The sequence below is a fragment of the Molothrus aeneus genome, chromosome 2, assembly GCF_037042795.1.
Source record: "Molothrus aeneus isolate 106 chromosome 2, BPBGC_Maene_1.0, whole genome shotgun sequence".
Lineage (NCBI taxonomy): Eukaryota > Metazoa > Chordata > Aves > Passeriformes > Icteridae > Molothrus > Molothrus aeneus.
The window spans coordinates 18,065,845-18,084,404 of record NC_089647.1 but is presented as its reverse complement, the minus strand read 5'-3'; the positions used below and the strand labels follow the sequence as shown (position 1 = coordinate 18,084,404).

At 38.3% G+C, this 18,560-nt stretch overlaps 1 protein-coding gene across 3 annotated transcripts in view; it reads right to left on the bottom strand.

The window, feature by feature from the left end:
• Positions 1-18,560, bottom strand: part of ALCAM (activated leukocyte cell adhesion molecule) — a 116,662-nt gene that overhangs the window by 58,472 nt on the left and 39,630 nt on the right. Inside the window, exon 1 of one of the 3 annotated variants that reach the window (XM_066572020.1) lies at positions 11,518-11,554. The exons of the other annotated variants lie outside the window; for them this stretch is intronic. Within the exon in view, the coding sequence (XP_066428117.1) occupies positions 11,518-11,539 (22 nt within the window). The 5' untranslated portion in view covers positions 11,540-11,554. Of the gene's footprint in view, positions 1-11,517; positions 11,555-18,560 lie in introns of those variants that run through there. 3 annotated transcript variants of the gene reach the window in all.

The following is an 18,560-nucleotide window of genomic DNA, read 5'->3' as shown; positions in this document are numbered from 1 at the left end:
GCAGCATTTCTTATTTTCATTGTTTACACAGGACATGCCATCTTAAACAGAGTTTACATTTACTGCTTCTGTGACAGCAGTTGCTTTTCAATGAGCGTATAAAATTATTTCCATTAACAACCTGTTTTTCTGGTTTAAAAAAAAAATCACATTAAATAAGTTGTAAAAATGTGAAATTTTGTTAAAACACTGATTATTCCTAGTAACAAAAGAAAAAAACAAAGCCAAAAGAAAGTTCAATTAGAAATTATTAGCATTACAGTGGTATTTCAGGCCAAACATTAACATTTTGATAGCTAAATAAAAATATTTCTGATTATAAGATTTACACTTGGAGGTAAAAAATAAGTGCATGTACAATCTTTTTGAGAAATTGATATTCTAGCTATCAATTTTTTGAGGGATAATTTAAAAGTTTATACCTGACACGAGCTGGAGGTAACACATCTGGTTTTAAAGGTACATTGTAAATAATAAGTTCAACATTTCACAGATATATATGATATATTTCTAGTTTTTGAATAATTTAAATACATCAAACAGAGACTTTCATCCATGGTTACAAAATTTTAGATGATCACTTTCCTGTTAAAAATACAAACAAACAAACAAAAGCCCCACCAAACAACAAAAAAAAAACCCCCAAAGCTTCAAACTTGAAATTTTGGCACATTTCAGTACTTATGGGCTGGAAACCTAACCCGGAAACCTAGGTATATTCTGTAACCTGCTTTTGCTACTGTTGAAAAACCACATTTGTGACCAGGTCATGACTTTTCCTCCCCCTGCCACAAGTCTAAAGCAAGAAAAGGGATCCAGTTCAGCTCTTCTAATGCAACCAGTCTGGCAAGTGGAAATTCTAATTTACTAAGAATTTTAGACAGTTCTGCAGAACCCTACATATAGCAAAGCAGAAGCCTACAGAGATGTTAAATCTGTCATCTATTAGGATTCGACCTCTGCATTATTCTTTCACCTCCATATTCCTGTATGAAGGACAATAAGTACCAATGAAGGACAAATAAAATAATTTGAAATATTCAAGTTAGCAGATTAAGATGGGACTTATCAAAATATTAAGAAACTAATATGCACTCAACTAAAAAAGAAATTAGATAGAGATTTTACATTTCAGGTTTCTGGAAAGAGAAAGTGGGTTACATGTAGGGTATGTATGTACCTACACACCTGCTTATGTCTGTGTTCATTCAGACTATCAGTATGGACAGATTTCACAAAATCTTCTTTCCAATCTCACACTCATATATTACTGAAACATCAAACAAATAAAAAAGCACCACCAAGCCAAGTTAGTGAACTCATTACAGCTTCTGGAGATTTCAGTCTTCAAGTTCCCTTTAAGTGCATGAAGAGAAGATAAAACACAATAGCTGTGGCTTGGGTTCTGATTTCAGCTGCTGCTGCATAGATCACTGAAATTTAAAAGTTATTCCAGGTTCATACTACAGCAATAATACTACAAATAAGATATGTGGCTCTACATTTTTAATGTCATCATGAATATTTTTTAAATCACAGTGGAAAATTTTGTTCTGGCCACCGGAAAAAAACACTGAAAGCTGATTATTTCAAATCTCCATGTCCTTGCTTCCCTCCCTGCTCAAGCTAGTCAACCAGCACAGCATTATCTTTCATGCTGCATCTAAATTTATTCTCTTAAACACACCAGTCAGCTTTCAAGTAAAGCAGGGTGCAAGACTTTATGTAAACCAAATAGCTTAATTTGAATAATTTACTGCTAGGAAAATTATATGTTCTGTGTCTAGAGTAACAAGCAAAGTATCAACAGAAAGCCACAACCAACCTATGAGTATTAGAGAAAGGAAGGTCTTTTGGCTAAAGCTCTGAATAAAGAACAAGGACACATGTATTCTTGTTCTGCCACTAAAAAATTAAACTTTGTGCATCAGGCAAATTGCTTTCAAACCTTTAACCAGCTCTATAGTATTTTGTGATAATATTACATTGTGAAAAAAAAAAGATTTTGTGAGTATAGTTAAATGATCCAACACTTGACTACTGATACGCAGTTCAGGTTTTCATTAAATATGTAGTTTCAAACTCTGCTAGGTTAAATGCTGAGGGTACATAACAAATGATGACAAGCTATTCTTATTTAAAGGCAAGTACTTGTACTTCATTGATGCAAAACAATTACTGTATTTTCTATATCATTAGAGTTGCAGTACCAAAGGCACCATAAATCCTAAATAGGGAGGCAATTCAAAGCAATAACTGCCTTCCTGCAGCTGTTTCCTTTCTTGATTTAAGCACATTCATATCTAGCCCAGGTGCCCAAGTAGGCAGATGGAAGTTGGACAGCTATTCTCTTACCTGGCACTTTCCTCTGATGTACAAAGGGCACGTAGATAGTTTGTTAATGCATGTTGGCTTTACCTGCAGATCATGAAGCAGGCTGAACTTGTCCTGTAACATCCTTGTAGATCAAAATGATCTCTAGAACAGGCTGAGTTTCAAACTTACACAGTAAACAACCTGTTAATGCCCACATCCTTTGGGAACAAAAGAAACCTTGACAAAAACACCAGAATTTTGCCCAAAGGTTTCACTTGCCTACCCAAGCAATTCACAGAACTCTCTGTTGAGTTCCTTTCAGGCTAATGAATTCCTTGTTTCACAACAAACTCAAAGAGAGCTAAGTGATTTTGCTGACTTTTGCCCAAACAGGCCTAAACAATCAGGTTTGAGGCAGAACAGCTCAGGAAGCCCACCGAGGCACATTGAGTGTTACCTAACACTTTTTTACTGGATTACAGCACATGTGCTCCCTTGGCTGACTTGCATTTCCCCTCTAGGGATGGGTACTACAGGAGTAGCTGCCTCTCAAGTAACCACAAAAACTGCTATTTAATCCAGCTTCTACAGGCATTGCAAAATAACCCCTCTCAATGCACAGTTCGTATAAAAATACACCTATTTCCACAGGAAAATCTGAAATTAGTCTAATAGTGACACCTTTGTGAGCCTTTTGTGGGGTTTTATGACACACCAGCCTTATATCTCTGGGGAATAAGTAAACTGAACAAACACAGTAATAATTTTTCAAATTATTCTTAAAGACATTCTATATGTATTGTAAGTTGAAATATGAATTTATAAAGTGCTTCTGAGATTCTAACCTCCAGGTTTAATTGCGTGAATAAAAATAAATGTTATCATTTGGCACCCAACTGTGAAAACAAAACCACCATTTTCTGTTTTGGAAAAACAAAACATATTTTGCTTTCAGCTTGTTTTTCATGAAACGTAAAGTGGGAAGAAGCAGCTTTAAACTGCTGCTTTTAAGTGTCACTTGGAGGCACGGCTACTTAGAAAATTAAACCCATAATACATTGTACTACAAATGCAACTCCAGGTCTCTTGGGCATTAACCTCATGTTCTAAACACAATTTAATTTGGCTCTGCTGCCTGTCAGAAAATTGAGAAGAGAAAGCAAGACTTTTCCAGCGCAGCACAGGGATCAGTCCTTCTAAGAACATGCTATTCCACTATACTCAAAATCACTGTGTGCAAATACCAGAATTACTCTTTTTCACTTTCTATTTTCTGTTCAAAAATTATGTGACAGCAAAAAGCAGTCAGTGCAGAAAGTATTAAAACACACATCTAATCTACTTGATTTTAGAGATGTTAGCATATTTTTATCTGGTATTACAGATTTGCAATCTTCCATAGTGTTCAGATACCACAGTTTCTCTCTGCATTTCAAGTGTTGGCATTGCTAGGGCTTCTATTACCATGGTATGAAGCAACCTGAAGATTCAGCCTGCACTGTACCAGGTGCTGCACATCTCCGGAGGCAGAGTGCCACACACCCTTGCAAAACAAGCAAGGCAGAAGCACAAAATGAAAGGCAAAACATTTATTATTATCTTCCACTTTTCCTCCCCACTTCCCTGCCCTCAAAGAAGTCACAGGAATAGGATCCAGTGAGCAGACACTGATGTGCTTTGGAGGTGAGAAGTTGGACCATGGAGCTGGGAATGCCACTGCAGAACAGGTCACACCTGCTGCTCACCAGCAGCCTCAGCTGCACACAGAAAGCTGGAAACCTCTGTCTTTGAGATGATTTTCTCAAATCCTAGCCTGAAATTGCAGAAGGGGGCAGACCTGTCTCTAACTAAGGGCCAGAGACTGAAATCAACTTCTCCAGTAAGATTAACCCAGGAATTCAATTGTAAATATGCCATTGCTGTGGTACCTTGGTCCATTTTAAATAGTGAAAAGGCAGGAGATGAGAGGGGCTGAGGCAAGGACAGCTGGCTCCCTAGGGACTGCACATTTCACAGATTCAAGAGATCTTAAAACCTCTTAAGTCCTGGGCTCGAAGCCACAAGCTCTGTGAGCATAATAAAGGCCAGCTCTGGAGGAGTCCAGACAAAACAGACACTAAGAGAAATAGCTTTTTCATGCTTTTCCAGGTCTGGCTTACAAAAATGACATTTCTCTGTAAGTTCTCCTGTTAGCAAATCCCCATGGATGCTGCTACCAAGGGCTGATGGAAAATGAAGCACGAGGAAGGAAGCAGAGTCTGCATCTGTTGGTGCAGAATGATCAGCCATAAGCAAGAGATGCATTGTTTGCTCCACAGGCCTGAACACTCACCACTTACCACATAACCTCATGTTTTTCATCTGAAAAGTGTACAGCTGATAAAGCTGCTCCTGGACAGTAACCTTCTTATTTTTAATAGGGAGGAAGAAATAAAAGTAGCAGAAACTATAGAACAATAAGCCTTGATAAGCAACAGATATTTTACTTGTTAAAAATTATTATAGAACATTTATAAATCAGGGACCTTCTCAAAAAAAGTTAATCAGAGATATATTTCTTTATGAGCAAGACAGCACTGATATTAACATGGATTTAGAGAATCAGGATTGCTTTTTGGGTGATCAAGATGACATAATGGAGAAATCTGATTTCCTGAATTGCCCCTGAGTTACACCCTGAGAAAATATCCAACTTGACATCCCAAGGCTAAGCACAACCAATTGCACTGCTTCTTATGATTATTATGTCTCTACACAGCATGAGATCCCCCCAAAATTCTGTTATTATGGGTAAGTGAAATTCTGCAATCTTGTACAAATCTATAAAATGCTCTATTCATCATATCAGAACTACAATTATATATTTGGAGATTAAAAAAAACCCGACAAATCAAACCTAATATCCCAAATCTACCCCAACTCAGCAAATTCAGAGCTGTAAGCTGTCAAAGAAACAATTTTTTTCTTATTATTTGAAGACATCTCCGAATATATCCTAAGAGAAAAGCAACCAAAATCCTTCTATACCTTTAGAAATGTAATTTTTTGAATCAAAGGAAGAAGGATTCGTAATAAGGTATCTAAAGTTTAAGGTGACATCAGGAAAATCCCCAATATAACAGAATCAACAAGATAAGTTGTTGATAGCTGCAATCCCCACACTCCCCTCCCTCTTCTCTTTGCTGCCAAGTTGCAGAGAAGTGTAGAGCACCAAGTGTTCCCTCTTTGTGTACATAAAATAAAAGTTCAGGATGTAACTCAGCCCACACTTCCCCAGCTAGAAACTAACCTGACTTGGACTTGTCTCCATCTGGAAGAAACACGTGACAGGACATTATGAGGGGAAAAACTGCACAGGGGACTCATCACAGACCCAACCCTGGTGCTTTTTCACTAACACCAGTTCTTCCCACATAATCTCATGGCACTCTAAATACTGAGTGCTATAAAGGCATTGTGTAAATATGCTTTGGGTTTTTTTGTTGTTAAACACATGTCAAATCTTCCATATCACATTGAAAAACTGTTTTCTGGTCCTTTTAAAGGAAGAAAGTAATAAATTATTTATTCACTCTGCTTAGTGGGATACCCTGTAATGTCTCCAGGACCTCCATTAATGCTCCCAGTCCTCTTCTGGTTTTCCCCTCATTACCTGCAAACAGCACTGTGCTCTAAAACACTTGCTCTTGCCAAGTACAGGAGCAGAACTCACAGTTTTTCTGGTGTTCATCACTTATAGCTTTGTCTTATGTGGGGGTTTTAGAGGAGGTGGGAATACAGACCAGCACAAGCAGAAAGTCAGCCAAAAGATACATCTTTAGGAATGGCCAGCTCTGGATAGGTGTGTACCCACCATGCCCCTGAACACCCTGCAGAATCACAGGCTCATAACAAAGTCTGGGTTGAAGGGGGTTTGGAAATCATCCAGTGCAACCTTCTGTTTAATGGAGAATCCAGATCTGGTTATGCATGTTATATCCTGTCAAGCCAATTCTTAACTATTTACAGTGAAATACTACGTTTTTATCTAATCCTCTTCAAATCATGTAAAAAGGGTAAGAAGAACATGCAAATACCAGATAGGTGTTGACTTTAATGGACACCTTTCATTTTGACTGATTTTTGTATATTAAGTTTTCCCTTCAAGGAATGATCACTTCTAATACAATTTCAAGACAGAAAGCAAATGCAAGATTTAAAGTGGCTCGTAAATCACCTGATATCCTCTAACTCTAACATCCAAATCACCCAATACCCTCTAGAGTTTTGTAATAACATGGAGATAACAAACAATAAAAATGCAGTTCCAGAGACTTTATCAAAACATCCTAGAGACCTTCTACTCCAGTTGCCATCTGGTGTAAAACCCAAGCCACAATATTGTTTTCCAGCTAGGGACAGAAAGAAGCTGGTGAGCCGTTTTGTAATTATTGTGTGACAGTACTAGAATACCTTGTTTGTGTTGGACTTGGGCCTGTCTAAACCTTGCTGATATCAATCAGCTTCACTGAGTGCTGGATCAGATCCACACCTGAGAATTTAAGCAATTTAATTAAAGCTTTGTCAATCTCAAAAGTTTGTTCAAGAAGCATCTTGCCATTAACAGAAGTGGACAGGTTGTTCTTTTAAACTTGTAAGGCTCTCCCTTGAGGACCACAGCAAACATTTTAGGTCCTTGATCTACAGCTAAGGTTAATCTGTTTTAAGAATGTCCTAATCAGCGAAGATGTGCTGGATATTGACGAGAAAGAAAGCAGAACAGAGCCTTGATTAACTGAAGGGCAAATTAAATTTTCAGCTGAATCCTGGGACACTGAAAAAAGAACAGGTGGAAGAAGGAGGAAAATTTGTCTCCTGAAGAATAAGGAAAGATCTGAAACTCTAAGTCTCTGTGCAGATAACTACAAGAGAGGCATTTGGACAAAGAAGAATTACAATCAATCAAAACTGGAAGGCTCAAAGGGTGGTTCCATTAAGAAACTCAATATCAGATTAAGACCACAGGGAAGAAAGATCCTCTGAATGTGAGTTTTATTAAAAGGAGTATTTTAAGAAAAAAAAGAAGAGAAAGAAATGTGACTTCAAGTTGTGAAAGAAGGCTTCCTGCCTGCCCTGAACTCTGCACCTGATTGCTAAAATAGGTGCTATTTGCCCTTTCAATAGCCACCTCTGTGGATTTTAGTGAAGATTTTTTGTGGAAAACCAGGATCACCACCTACTCGTTAGGAAGAATTACACCAGTATTGTAAGATATGCCTGAACCACCAGTCTCCAAAAGACATCAGCAGCTGCTGAGAGGACACTTCATCTCTTGAGGCTGTGATTAACTATCCTGCATCTGATGCTGGGAAGCAAAAGTAACAGACTCTGCAGCCAAAATATGAACTCAAGAACTTAACAGCTGATCATCAAAGAAATCATTCTCTAGAACATATGCAGACCGTTCATGTGTATGGGGAAATGTTAAGAAGTAACATTTCTTGCAACATAAATTGCAACAAATCAAGGGAAACACATCACCAAAAGAATTATGAGGAAAAAAATTTCTGATTTACTATTTAAGTAATGTCACTGTAGACGGTTCTGAAATTTGCTGTTCTTGTTAGTCAAAGTTCCTCTCATAAAGTATCACTGAAAGAAGCATAACATTGAGAAAAAAAAACCAGTACATAAGGTGAGGAAGCAGAAAAAACTGAATAACAAGAGGTTAGATAGAAAAAAACTTAAACTGATTAATTTTTAACTGAATTGAAACACTGGCAAAATTAACATGGCCCATCAAAATTGTTTTACGTGACATAAAAAAAAAATCAAAGAACATTGAAAAAAATTAAGAATCCTAATTTCTTCTGACTCTATTAAATCACAAAATACTTTGTGGATCTTAAGCTTCCTAATCTGTAAAGAGACTTTTGGTACTATAAGCCATTAAAAAATTCTTTGTTTTCTTAGAAAATTATCAAGACCGGTATCTTTTGTATATCTCTTCAAACTGTGGTTTAGTAAGTAGGGCTTTCTGAATGTATTGCCCATAGTCTTAGTAATGTCAAAATCCTCTTTGTATTTTAGCATACAAATTTATTTTGATTCATGAACAGTCCTTGAGCCGAGCAAAAATTTGCTTCTACCAGTACCTGAAGCATACAGAAAGCCTACCAAAAAATGCAGCTGAATACACTACCACTAACATTCCTGGCTTATCTATTCATGCTGTAAAATTTCCATTTCAGCTCCTCAGTAACTCCCACTCTCCTTTTAAAGGTAAGTATTATCAGGACTAAGTTTGCTTTTCAAAAATTTGACTAATTTTTTTGTATGCTGATGTAAAGCCTACCAAGCATTTGTTACAAAAACACAGTCCTAAAGTCATAAATTCAGGATATTTATCTCACTGTATTTTTGTTACCCCCAACAGAACCATCTACAGTCATTCTCTGACTCTAAGAAAAATTAATAAAGCAGTAAACTCAGGTAAAATTGATTTCACTTAACTGTATTTGCATTCAGTGTGGGGTTTTATGCCTCTTCAGCACCACCTTTATGCTCAGATGAGGGAAAATGATATTCCTAGGGAACTAACAAAGAAGAGTCTTGCTCACAGTGAAACATGCCCTTCTGACCATGAGCAGATGCTGTTTAGACAGCTGACTCAGATGTACACCTGCCCAAGTGGTCAGATAAACTCCTGTGATTACTGTACTCAAAATATTTGGAAAAAAAAATTCCAAACAGCCAACAGTATTTTTAAGGAAGTTATTAACAGAAGCTGACAGTCAGATATTCTGTGCATAAGCCTGCAACTGTTCCAGCTCTGCCTTGGAGAGGAACATTTTCAAACCCAAAGCTACCAGCAGTCCTCCCCAGAGAGCAGGGATACCCAGTAAAATCCATGCTGGCCACTGCTGCAGGTCTACATGGGCAGATCTCCCCCCTTAGGTGGGATTTAAGTCACTTAAGTGACTCTGGATACCTCAGGAAGTCCCAACACACAAAATAACTATATAGCAAAATAGAGCCTCAAGAACTGTTCAGATATCAATCAAGATTTTTTTTCATATGGTTGCAAAAAAAAAAAAAGCATCCTCATTTCTATCACACTGGTACAAATACTCATGATTTTGCAGTCACCAGTTTGCAAGATGAAATGCTGAATAAGCAGTTTCAGTATTTTACAATTTTTGCAGACAAAAAGTAAAGGTTTTCTAGTAAAAATGCTGACATTAACTCGCTCTAAGCATTACCAATATTTTTAAAGTTAGAGAACCAGAGAAAAAAACAATATTTGCGAAATCATGTAATAGATCAGTGCTGAGAGCATTCCTTTTCACAGATACCATAAGTGATGGATTTCTTTCCCCAAAGACTGGAAGATATTTCCCAGACACTGCATACAGAGAGAACACTGCACAGGCATTTAATCTAGTCTCTAGTAATAAAACATTCAAAATGTTTAGAGGATGTAACCATGACACCAATGTATGAAACTTTATTTCATAGAGATGTTGATATTGAGCAAACTACATATCAATATTCCCTAGATACCTCAATTAAAAACCTACAGAATTTTTAAATGATATCACCATTACCATAAATCACCAAGATCAAAAAAGCATGCAATGGTTTATGGTACTTCTTCAAATTAATTTAATAGCTTCAATTAATAATAACTAGGATTTTAAGTTTTCTTGTTAGCAACTGGCAAACTGATCCCTTAGCAAACTTTTTTGACCTGTAAAATAAGTACATAAATGTATATGAGAAAAAAAGCTGCTTATAGTTTTAAGACTGCAACAATTGAAATTATGAGCTGATTTTTCAAGTCCGTTCCTGTGAGAGAGATAGGTCTTTTTTTTGTTAATCCTTTCTTCTACTTTGTACTCTCCAACACAAGGAAAAAAGAGAGGTCGAAAGATACAATAAATTCACAGGATGGACACAGAGTTTCTATTTCAAGGGAAGAATCCAAAATTTTTCTCACTTGTTTTCAGACAAAATTTATCTAGGAATATTTTGTTGAAACTAGCCACAACATAGATAAATATTTATCCATTTATTTCTAGCTACCATCCCAAGCAGCACAGCGATCCTCCCTATGCTCTCCCTTAAGCATTTTAAGCTGCTATTCCTTATTTTTCACAGAGCTGTTGGCTCTTTATGATTTCATCATGATCTTCTCTTGATGATCTAAACTCACTTTCTGATACCCATAATTTTTAAAGTTTCCTGGCATTTCTTCCAGGAAGTCTCTGGTCAGAATCACTTAGGATGAGCTTATCTCCCACAGTAATGAAGAGCTGAGGGAATTTGCTTTGAGACACAGCCAAGAAACTTCTAGTTTCAAAGTTTAAACACGCCACTGTTGATTGTAATACTGCCTTTGCTGCAGACTGTGCTACCGCACCTGAGCACATCTGTTTTGCCAGTGAATCAGTATTACTTTGCACTTGGGGGAGAGATGATGGGGGAAAGGACCTGCAATTTTGACTATCCAGCCATTCTGCCTCCTCAGGATATCAGTATTAGATATTTGGATGGATACCTATCTGCTCCACTGAACAGGGAAATTAGCTGGTATCTACTGATCTGGAGGACATGTACAGGGATTTCATTTTCACATCTATCTGCACAGACTGACTGACTGCTGTCACTGTTACAGGTAAATACAGACTTTATTAACCACTATGTGGCCCTTCACAGGGAAGGATAAATGCTGCCATTCTTCTTCTTTGTGAGATCACAAAACTAACAGACAGAAATTATGATTATCCTCTACAACCATGGATAACTTATGTGGTACCATGTGTTTCTAATGGTAAAGAATAATATTGACATGAAAATGGATTTAACACATCCTGACCTATGTCTGCATTTTCTTCCTACAACAAAAGAAATAACAATTGAGTAGGATTCTTTATAGTATAATCTGTACTACCATGCAAGAATCAAGGTTGGAAAAGAGCAGAGTTGGTGCAGATTATATCAACATAGTGTATTAAAGTTCTCTGGACACGTACTACCTCCAGAGTTTTATTTCATTCTTCCCTAAATCTTTGCAGTCATTTTGTGAGAATTGTGTGCAAGCCAAGAGCAAACAAATCCTTGTTACAAGCCATGTTTTACATCCCTTCTGCAGTCAGGATGAAAGCTGTCTTTGTAAGGTACATGACAACAGACTGTAAAGGTTTAGCGGTGTGACTTTACCCTGGATTGCTTCCATTGCCATATTCAGACTTTAAATTCAGGAGATGAGGTGCAGCAATAAGAGCAGTGTCTCCCAGAAGGGTTAGATGCACAAAGGAGAGCTGGCTTTTTCTTCTATGCTTTTAGGCAATTCTCCTGAGTACAGAACAGAAGAGAATCACAAAGGCTGACAGACTGGGATACATGGGTTTGAATAGGCTTTTATTTTTTGTTGTATAGATAACTGTTTTAAGTCAATTCTTCATGGTCATCAAAATTAAACATTTTATTTCAAACTCAAGATAAACATGCTTTTGAACATAAAATGAGAGCCAACACACCAGGGGCTACCTCTGCCACACCCTGCCCTTCAATTCCAGTACCATGGGAAATGCTAAAGGAAATCAGAGGAGGGAAGAGACAGTACAGAGATTTGGAACACAGCTGTCTTCTCATGTCATAAGAACTCTGGACTAAAAGTCATCTAACTTTATGGAGCAACTTAAAAAATCATTTGGAGGCACTTTTAAGTGTACTGGTTGCTCCTTCAGAGATCCCAAAAAAACAAATTAAGAGTGCATACTTACTGGCTCACCAACAGGGATTACTTTTCTCATGCAGGACAACCTGAATGATCAGTGCTCCAAGAGCAGCTGTCAGAAAGCCCTGAAGGTCTCCTGCTGGTGAACTTCAAAAGCATAACTAATCCTGCCTGATTCTGGTAGGAAGTATTCACCCTCCCAGCTCTGCTGGGGAGGAGATAAAGGAAAAGCATTTGATACCAGTGGTCACAGAAGCATCAAGCACTTCAGAGGGAGTCCTGTGTTTCCTGTATCGTTTTCCAGCCCTTAATAGCATACTGATTTACCTGCTACATCTTCTCTTCAGAGGATCCCAGGCCATATTTCTTCATCATAAAGTTTCTAAGATTAGAGTGAGAGAGGCAAGAAAAAACCAAACAGCTCATCTGGCCACCTGCCCTCTTCCTCCTGCACTCTGCCCTCCCCAAGCAACAAACCAGACACTGAACAAAATGAAAGCCGCTAAGCTTTCTGTGGATGTCTCTGTTCCACCCAACAAAAGCACATATACACATTCAAAGCAGAGGACAAGGCCAGAGGTTTCACCTGATCTAGAAACTGGCTCTGGAGAGATTCATCTTAATTAATTACATCCTGCTTTATAAATCCAGCAGACAACGTAACACATGTGCTATGCTGGTTTCAACAATGCTGGAGAAAATGAAGTAGCTGACAAAGGGGAAAAAATTGCCTTTTCAACCTTTTGCCATTTGAAATTAATTGCAAAACATGTACCAGTGTACTGTAAAAAAGCTGAAGTCAATATAAAAATTTGCAAAAGTAAGGACCCTCATGTATTTGATATATACTTAATATGATTTTATTTTGAAATAACAATGAATTTTTTTAAAATTAACCAGTTTACAGGCATTTTTGCTATGTATACATAGGCTACCTAGAAAAGCAGTATTACCATTTCTGTTTTTCAAGCACAAAAGTTGAACAAAATAAAAAGAGAAAAATCAACTCTTTAGTGTAGATTTGAGCTTAGAGAGCCTGGAGTTCATATCCAGCAGAGTAATGAATTTGGCAACCAAACGTGGAACTTGGAAGTCATATCAGCCCTCATTTCAAGGTGGTTATGTGCAGGGTCTCCAGCCTGACAGATATCTCAGGTCACTGACCTGACATCAGTGGGATGAGCAAGCAGGAAGGGAGGTGCAGCTGAAGGACCTTGTGAGTGCCAAGCTCTGCACCAAGAGGAGACAGCAGCTCTTGGCAACCCAGGCATCCCCAGCTCTTCCCATTTCCAAAGCAGCTGGAAGAGGAATGCAAATGGTGACTCTAAGTAATCAGCAAAAGCTAAGTGCCAAGGAAGTTACTTCACAGACTGACATTTTTAAGGTGAATGGGACCTGACCACTCTGCATTAGTTTCAGCAGTTATCAGGTTCTTTAACTTCACACTCTGTTTCAAATAGAGTAAGTCAGTCATTGCTTTCTAAAAGGGCCTAATTAGTCATCCCAGAGTGTGTGAAACTTCATTTCAGAATGAAAAATGACATCCCAGAATACTTAGCTAACCTAAGTTAACTAGTCACATACTGCCTAGATCAAAGGCCAGGAACTTGAGAACACAGCTTACATATTCATGATAAACTACAGATCTCTGAAAGCAAGGCTGGTGGAAGACTCTGGACAATACATGCCCATGTGGCAATAAATCCATTTATGGTGCCAAATTAGTTTTCCAATTTACACTGCAGAGTTCTCAGGAAATCTTGCTCCAGTTGTTCAAAATCATCATGATCCAGCTTGAGCAGATGTTTAGCAATGAAGCAAGACACTTGGTACCTTATTTTGATGTTGAACTCAGATAAGAATGAGATTAAGCAACTGAAGCACAGAATTTCCTCAAATACCCCTGAACAATAAGGTAAAAAATAATGGCATATTTAGAGAAGGCTGAGTACTATTGTCTTTACTTATTATATTTCTAATTGTAATTGTCATCAGCTTCTCAGGAAGAATGTAAAATAACAAAGGTTTCAGGAGTGGAAATTGAACAACCGAAAAACTACAGATTTGTAAATAAAATTTGTAAAGCTTTCTAGCAGACAGACTTTTAAACTATGCCCTCTAAATAATTGTTGTCCCAAGATATAGTGCAATAACAGAAGTCTCTGGTCATGAAACCACAGGGCAAAAAAATCCAGCAAGGAAACAGGCACTTCGGCACACTTTTTCTCCTTAGAAGGCCAAAGCACACAACACCTGCCAACATAATTGCTTGTTTCAATAAAAATACTTAGATGATCTATTTTTCAGTGAAAGTAAAGGTTTTTAAAGATCCCTGCAGACTAAATTTATCAAAAGACCTTCATGATTTTCCTTATATTGATATTTTCATAAAATGTTGTTGGATTGAGATTCAAAGAACTCATTGCTGTCTAGGAGCAACATCACAACTACACATTCACATATAAAATAGAGGCCACACTGAGCAAAGATGAACAATTTGGAACATTCTCCTAACAAAACACAACCATCTTACCAAAGTATACACTGCATGCATGAGTTGCTCACTTTGTCTGCTTTAAACGATTGAAGCGACCTGGCCTAAGTCACTCCTCTGAAAAATGCACAATTGAGAAATGATTCTTAGCAAATGGGGTGGGGGAATGCTGAATGGGAAGTCTTAGTGCTCTGCATGTGTCATTCATACTAAACTGCCTTTTTATGAAAGTGGACTTGTCTGTACTTGAGAATTCAAGAGTCACGTTACATGTCTGCAGAGACCCTGGGAGGTTTGGTTACAAAAGCCAGACATGGTATTGTGTATTCCCTGATGACAAGAAGTCAGCAGAGCCTATTACATCACTTCAAAGTGGTCAAGCAAAGGCAGGAAACCCCCTGACGTTATCTGATAAATTCTTTTGTAAGTTAGTTTGGCACCAGCGTGTCTGGTATCCAATACTTATGATACACAGCCTACCAAGTACATGCTATTAGATTCCTGCTATTTTGTGTCAACAAGAAATGTATGCTGTGACAAAGACCTTTGTAGTGAAGTATGGGAGGAGAGAAAAGTCAGAGGGGAACACTACATTTCCCAAATAAGTAAGGAAACCAATGAATTGTGCTAGGATTGACTATTGCTAACAAGCTACCATTAGGGAGAGAACCTCACAGTTCAGAGCAACTCCAAGCATATCACATTTCACTACCAATACCTAGTTTTCAAACACAATTCATTGTTGGACAAGCCCCCCAACCAGGCTATCAAAAGATCTTTTTTTTCTTTTACGATACATTTCAAGCAATCTTCAGGCATATCCAATATCAAGACTATGACTGAAGAAGGGAAGCAAAGGAAAGACAATAATCCAGAGAGTGACCTATTTCACAGAATCATCACAGAGTAATTCAAGTTGAACAGGATCCCAAGAGGTCTCTAGCCCAGCTCCCCTGCTAAAACCAGAATCAGCCATAAGATTGCATGAGACTCCTCAAGGCTTTATGTGGGCAGATCATAGAATCATAAAAGCCCCTCCTCTATGGCAGGCTCCTCATCACAACTGCTCCAGTTTACCCACATCTGTCTTTTGTCTACAAGCCCAAAATCAGGAGCAGTATTCCTGATGTGGTCCAGGACTACCAGGTCAAGGGAGTAGCTGCTTCACTTGACCTGGTGCTCTTCTCTGTTGGTGCAGCCCCAGACAGTATCTGCTGTCTGCTTCAAGGGCACACTGCCAGCTTGGGGGCAGCTCATCTGTTGAGACTTCTAGGCGATCCCAGTGAAAACTCAAGGAAAAAAGGTTCTGAAGACTTGGGCTGCCTGAGGAGTTCTTACCTGTGTGCAGTGTCACTCAATCTGTCCTGTTCAGCAGCAGGCCAGCATCTTCCTTGCTTATTCTTTTACTGCCCATCCAGTGGCAGAAGATTGCCTTGTGGTCCTCAACATCCCTTTCCACCTTCAGCTCCAGGTGAGCTTTGGCTTTCCTAACACAATCACTGTGTGCCATGGCAACAATTCTGAATCCCTTCTTTGCAGCCTGCTGCTGCTCCCACCTCCCCATCCTGCCCACTCAAAATGAAGCTCAGTTCTTATCTACCTACTTTTTTTGTTGACTAAGAGGCAGAATGCTCAAGAAAAGGAAGGAAAATATCAGCATGAAGAACTTGCCAGGTAACTTGAAATTCTCTCACAATCTTGAGCTCCATCATTTCATGGTTGATTCAGTCATTGATTACACCACCATTTTCTATTTGTTCATGAGCTACAGATCAGGAAAATATTACCCCTAGTTGGCCCATTAGTGTAAGTGTTAACAAAAAAAGTAATTCCAAGTCCATTTCAATATCAATTTTAAGGTATTAAGTCTGGTATAAATGGTGGATTTTGTGAAAAAATGGATTTAAAGTGCCTCTAGACTTTGAAGTCTCTTAGTACTCAAATGATTTGGTTTGCCTACTTTGCTCAGTCATAAACTTGGGACAGTAAGAATTCAGATGTAGAGTTGCATTTGATACCAGTGGTCACTGTACCCAGACTTATGGCAGTAATAAGCCTTTCAATGTCTGGAGATTATTCCAACTATTAGAAAGATAATATAATATGAACTTCCAGGCTAAGAAATAGTTCTCTATTGAAGCTTATGGCAAAGCACAGGAAAATAAAGCTTGAGCTGAAAAATACTCCCATCAGTATTTTAGCTCTTTTTACTTAGTTTATCTAAAGCAACCAGATGCGTGCAATGAATAAAAATGTCTATTTTGCAGCATTTCAGCCAGTATTAGAAAAATATACACTTGAGGACACAAATATTGGCAGAAGGAATCCTCTGCCTGAATTTGGATATATGGTAGTTTTGTAGGTCATGCTAAACTTCAAAGAACAAATATAAAAATTGCCCAATTCTTCTTTTTAATAAACAGCACTTTTGAACAAGAAAGGCTAAAGGAGACTATTTCTTTCACAGTTAAAGCACTCTATAACTACTTCTACTATTAGCAAAAGGCTTCCCCCCACGCCCATGTCTAGACAGCAGTTTTTTATGTGACAGAGACCAAGCAGCCCAACCTAGCTGTCAGGCAGTAGAAGTAGCATCAGTCTTTTTTAGCAGTGTCCTCCATGATACTTTTTTTTGGATGAGGCTTCCATTTAACATATTCAGCTGTATCTGATGTAGATGACTGTCTGCTAGGACGAAGACAGATGACCCCTGTATATTATCCTGTAGGGGAGTTGCATTGATTTTGCAATACCACCTATTCACTGTTTCAGTTCACAGTCTGGCATTTTTGTCAGTACTGGCAGTTATTTCTCATTCTCACTCTGAGAAGAACCCACATCTATCATCCTGCTGGATGAAAGCCACAATAGGTTTTGCTCATCTACAATAAACACTGTCATATATGGAGCCTGGTGTCCTATTGAAACAGAGCTTATGTAAACATGGTGAGCTGTGTACGTGTCCATCCATCAGCTGAGCCCTAATTATTTGGCCTGAAAATATCTTGGAGTTGATACACAGCCACCAGCCTCAAGGTTCTTCAGTACTTATAATTTTCTCATTTAACAGAGATAAGGACTATAAGGAAGCCCATACTTTAATTTAATTTCTTCCCCTTTGGATAAATGAATTCATCTGGCTGATTCTCCTTGGATGTGGGTCAGGGTTATCGTGGATATGACCTCAAGGATTCAGGAGTTTGAGAAGGCAGAAGGGAGGTATGAGATAAGCAATACAATACAGAGACTTTCTTCTGCCTGCAGATGAGCATGTAGACTTGGCAATACATGTTAACCACGATATTCTAACCAATAAGGTCAAGATGAACAGTAGCAAGTCCTGAGCTGTACTTTCTGGGAGAGACTGCCCTTGACAAATATAATCAGAAAATTTTTGTAACAGAGGTCTATGGAAAAGGGATGTGATATTTATTTAGCATATCTCCAAGTTAATTCAACCTTCAAATCTATTTTCTCAAAGATTTCATTGACCCACACTCTTGCAATCCCACATTGTGTCCAAGTGGTCTGGCCAACATACCTTGTGTGCGACATTGATTCCAATGAAACATCCTGTATTATCATTCCTACATAAATGATTGAGGTAACACTTGTTATGTCACTGTCCTTTGCTTCCAAGTGTTGCTTACTTCAGCCTTCATAAATCTTGGGACAGGTTGCTGTTTGCTGGCTATTTCTCCTTGTTTATTTGAAATATGTTTGTTTTTCCTTCATGAGATCACAGGAAGAAAAACAAAAAAATCACATAGATGATACTCTGCAACCTTGCTGTCATCATCCTGTTGCCAGCAGAAGACACTGTGCTCTGAGTATTCATCTACGTTGAGGTCTCAGCCTTCTGGTCTGGACATAAATCACATGTTCTTCAATGTTACTACCAGGAATGGTGTCCTGGGAGCAGTAGTGTCTCAGACTACTCTGTGTCTGCTGTTAGCAAGACAGGCTTTTCTTACAGTCCTCATCCTGCTCTTTCTTTTGGTGCTCCCACAAAAACACTAACTTGTATAA